The sequence below is a fragment of the Setaria italica genome, chromosome VI (genome assembly GCF_000263155.2).
Source record: "Setaria italica strain Yugu1 chromosome VI, Setaria_italica_v2.0, whole genome shotgun sequence".
NCBI lineage: Eukaryota > Viridiplantae > Streptophyta > Magnoliopsida > Poales > Poaceae > Setaria > Setaria italica.
Window position 1 is genome coordinate 13,206,870 of NC_028455.1, and position 4,378 is coordinate 13,211,247.

General features: G+C 48.7%; 1 protein-coding gene across 1 annotated transcript in view; it reads left to right on the top strand.

Annotated features, from left to right (window-relative positions):
- Positions 1–2,471: 2,471 nt before the first annotated feature.
- The window catches only part of LOC101777075 (stromal cell-derived factor 2-like protein), a 3,975-nt gene continuing 2,068 nt past the window's right edge, over positions 2,472–4,378 (top strand). Inside the window, exons 1-2 of the mRNA XM_004973089.3 lie at positions 2,472–2,934; positions 3,120–3,260. Coding sequence (XP_004973146.1) covers positions 2,827–2,934; positions 3,120–3,260 — 249 coding nt within the window. The 5' untranslated portion in view covers positions 2,472–2,826. The remainder of the gene's footprint in view (positions 2,935–3,119; positions 3,261–4,378) is intronic.

Here is a 4,378-nt window from a genome sequence, read left to right on the forward strand (position 1 = left end):
TTTGCTCGTCTTAGGGGCTGTTTGGAAGGGGGGCTGTAGCCCCTCCATTTTAGCTACATTTTAGCCCCTTCCTTCAAATAGGAGGGCTAAAACAGGGGGGCTAAACTTTAGCCCCCCAAATCCATTAGCCCCTCCAAGGGGTGCTAAAATGGACAAAAGGGGGCTAAAAGTGGTCCCCCGGACCAATTTCCTCCCTTGCCCCCCTCCTCTCTCTCCTCCACGCGCCTCCCGCAAAAAATCCTCACTGCCTCCGCCCACCCCCGCGGCCTCCGCCAGCCCCGCCGCCGTGCCCGCCGTCGCAACGGACGGGCCTCGGCTCCTCCTCTTCTGGCACTGCCCGCTTCACCTCCGCAAGGAGGAGCTCTACGATTTCTGGCTTCACCTCTCCCCCGCAGAGCCGTGCGCCGCCGCCCCGGCGTTCGCCATGGTGCAGTGACGCCCGTACGTTGCGGGCCATGACTACGTTGCCTACTTCGATGCCACTGTCGCGCGCCTCCTGGGCAACACACGACTCTGCAAACGCGTGTACGCGGCTGCGCAGTGCCTCATGGTGGTGGTGGGGAACATCGATGGGTGCCCGCCCAACTCCGATGGACGCGCCGTCGACACCGGCTGCTACATGAGATACTCCGATAGGTCGTTCTTCCCGGCGAACGCGACTACGGATCTAGGGCGGCCGTCCGGATCCTCACTCCCCATGCTCGGTCTTGGAGCGTGACCCGAGGAAGCGGAGCTCGGCGGCGGCGGCCGGGTCAGCGTCCGGGAGCTTGGTGACGGCGTTGCAGCGGCCACAGCAAGTACATCGGGTGCCAGGGAGCCGCACTTCGCCAGCAGGAGCGGCGGAGGAGTTGGGGATGAGGAGCACGAAGAAGTTGAGAAGGAAGAGTAGAGGAGGGGTAAAGGAGATGAGAGAAAGCAGAGGTAAATGAGTCTTTTGTCAACACATGTGCTAAAGTTCCCCTCACCCAAACACCCAAAGGGCTAAAGTTTAGCACTTTATTTGGGGGGGCTAAAATTTAGCCCAGCCCCTTCCTCCCAACAGGGCCTTAATTGAAAGTTTAGGGCCTGTTTGGCTCCAGGGTGCTAAAGTTTAGCACCCATCATATCGGATGTTTGGATACTAATTAGGAGTATTAAATATAGACTAATTACAAAACTAATTGCACAGATGGAGTCTAATTCGCGTGACGAATCTATTAAGCCTAATTAGTCCATGATTTGACAATGTGGTGCTATAGTAACCATTTGCTAATGATGGATTAATTAGGCTTAATAGATTCGTCTCGCGAATTAGATTCCATCTGTGCAATTAGTTTTGTAATTAGCTCATGTTTAGTCCTCCTAATTAGCATCCAAACATTCGATGGGACACTGCTAAAGTTTAGCCGCTAATATCCAAACACTTAGGGGGCGTTTGGTTCCTTGGCTTATTTTTAGCACGTGTCACATCAAATGTTTACATACTAATTAGGAGTATTAAACGTAAATTATTTACAAAACCCATTACATAAGTGGAGGCTAAACGGTGAGACGAATCTATTAAGCCTAATTAATCCGTCATTAGCAAATGTTTACTGTAGCAACACATTGTCAAATCATGGATTAATTAGGCTTAATAGGTTCGTCTTGTTGTTTAGCCTCCACTTATGTAATGGGTTTTTTTAAATAGTCTACGTTTAATACTCCTAATTAGTATCTAAATATTCGATGTGATGGGTGCTAAAAATAAGCAAGAGGAACCAAACCAGGCCTTAGGACCTGTTTGGCTCCAGCCCATTAAAGTTTAACACCCGTCACATCGGAAGTTTAGATGCTAATTAGAAGTATTAAACATAGATTAATTATAAAACTAATTGCACAGATGAAGTGTAATTCGCGAGACGAATCTATTAAGCCTAATTAGTCCATAATTTGACAATATGGTGCTACAATAACCATTTGGTAATGATGGATTAATTAGGCTTAATAGATTCGTCTCGCGAATTAGCACAGGGTTCTGCAATTAGTTTTATAAATAGCTCAGGTTTAGTTCTCTTAATTAGCATCGAATATCCGATTTGACACTATTAAATGTTTCAAACACCTCCTTAGCCTATGAGAATGAGATACATGGCATTTTTTTCGTCAAAGATGCAAGCATGTCGGACCAGTTTTGCACGACCGGCGGAGTAGACAAGCACAGAAGACCCACTCAAACCCGTCAAAGCCGTTGCCACGAGGGCACAGGGTCCACAACCAGTAACGTCGCGCCAGGTCAGCACGCCAGCCACGCTGGCACCTCCTCATTCGCCGGGCACCCCCTCTCAAGCGTGGCCGCGAAAAACACTCCTCCCCGCCGCGGGTACTCCAAGCCCATCACAATGATCAGTAGGTCCCGCTACCCCGACAACCCGACATGTCATTGGCGCTTTGTGCTTCACGCGTCGCTCGTCGTCGTGGCCACTGGCCAGAGTTTTCCTCCCCAGTCCCCACTTTCAAACGCGGAGCATTCGCCTTCCCCACTTCCCCCTCTCGCGAGCTCAGAGCAGCCCAGAGCGCGTTAAAGCAGAGAGACCCGAAGCGAACCTTCCAGAAGCCAAGCCTCCTCGAGGCCACGACCCCGCCGCGGTGGCGCCGTCCACGCCCCAGCCGCCCCAGGGTCTCTCCCGCCGCCGCGCCGCCTCCGCCGACAACCAGCCGAATACGTCGGGGGCCGCGACTGCCAGCCTCGCCGGCGCCCTCACGCGCGAGCGGATCAGGCGCCGCGGCGAGGCGGACGCGGGCCCGGGGGGGCAGGAGGCCTTGCCCTTCTGGCAGAAGACCTGGTTCCTCGCGCTGCTGCTGGCGATGGCCGCCGCGTCGTTCGCGCTCGCGCTCCTGCTCTATCTCGGCCTCGACCTCCCCGAGGCCGCGCCGGCGCAGTCCTACGCCGCCGACCCGGATACGGTCGTTGAGGTGCGAGGCCCTTCGCAGTTCATGTCCTGCGTTTTTCTATTTGTGTTCGAGTGGGGTTTAGGTTGTTGGGTTAGTGTTCCACGTTTCGGATTTGGGGGATTGGTGCTTAATTATTTTTCTCACCATTGCCGTGCTTGGTTATTGGAGCAGTGATACGATTGCTTCTCCTATTTATTTGTCGACAGATTACCTACGGTTCAGTGATCAAGTTGATGCATGAGAGGACCAAGTTTCGGCTACATTCTCACGACGTTCCCTATGGATCTGGCAGCGGCCAGCAGTCGGTCACCAGCTTTCCCAACGTCGACGACGCCAATAGCTATTGGGTACGTGTCTCTCCAGTTTGTTTCACTAGATCAATTTGATCATGTGCTTAGCACTAGCAGCTGATCCCCTTGCACTAAATTTACTTTGTCATCTTAATTTGTGTTTATGATGAATTTCTCATATGGTAATTTAATTGTGTGTTCATCTGTAAGTTGATTTATTTTCTTAAGCACTTTTCCTATGCACAAGTCACGTTTCTAACATATCATATCAATATCCATTCAAAAATACATTCCAATGCCCGTGCTACTCAACTTAGTTATCATAAGAAAGCAGGCCACTTTGAATCTGCCAAACCATTCTTACATTCATTTGTGATATTATTTGACCAAGAAACATTTGGGATTCGATTGAGTTGTCGAGTCTCCGGATTCTCTCAAACTGTCACACGTTTTTGCCTTTTTCAAAGTTTATTTGAAAAATAGACATTAGCTTCAATCTTCAGCACGGTATGTATGCTAGGGTCAAAGTTTACTCAATTATTTTCTTTGTAAATTTAAATATCTAGAAAATACTAGTTTTCAAAATAAAGGAGAGAATGTATGCTCTAGGCTAAGAGTCACCACTCACCAGGAAGGCCTAACCAGCTCAGAGTATGTTTCAGAAAACAGCAAATCGCACTAAAAAAATGATTGAGGAGATCCTGTACAGAAACATTAACCATTACAGTTTCCAAAACATCAAGCAAGCTTTCTGAAAATGCAGTCTAACTTCCAGTATGGTTCCAGTTTTAAGCCAATCAGTGGCCAGAATTCTGTAGCGATGGTGCTAGAATTTCAGGCTCAATGATTTACCCCATACAGGAAAACTCGTATTTCAGAGCTTAAAACTAAGGGGGCGTTTGGTTCCCTTTGCTTATTTTTAGCACGTGTCGCATCGAATGTTTAGATACTAATTAGGAGTATTAAACGTAGACTATTTACAAAACTCATTACATAAGTAGAGGCTAATGAACGCGTTCGGTCCGTGAAAGCTACTGTCCCAAGGAATTAGAGCCGTTTCAATTAGTATCCGTCGTTAGGTGAGCGCCTGTATTGGTACTGATATACAATAAGTTGGATTCTAAATTATCTTGCAGGAACTCTATATTTATGCATAAAAAAATAAATATTATGAA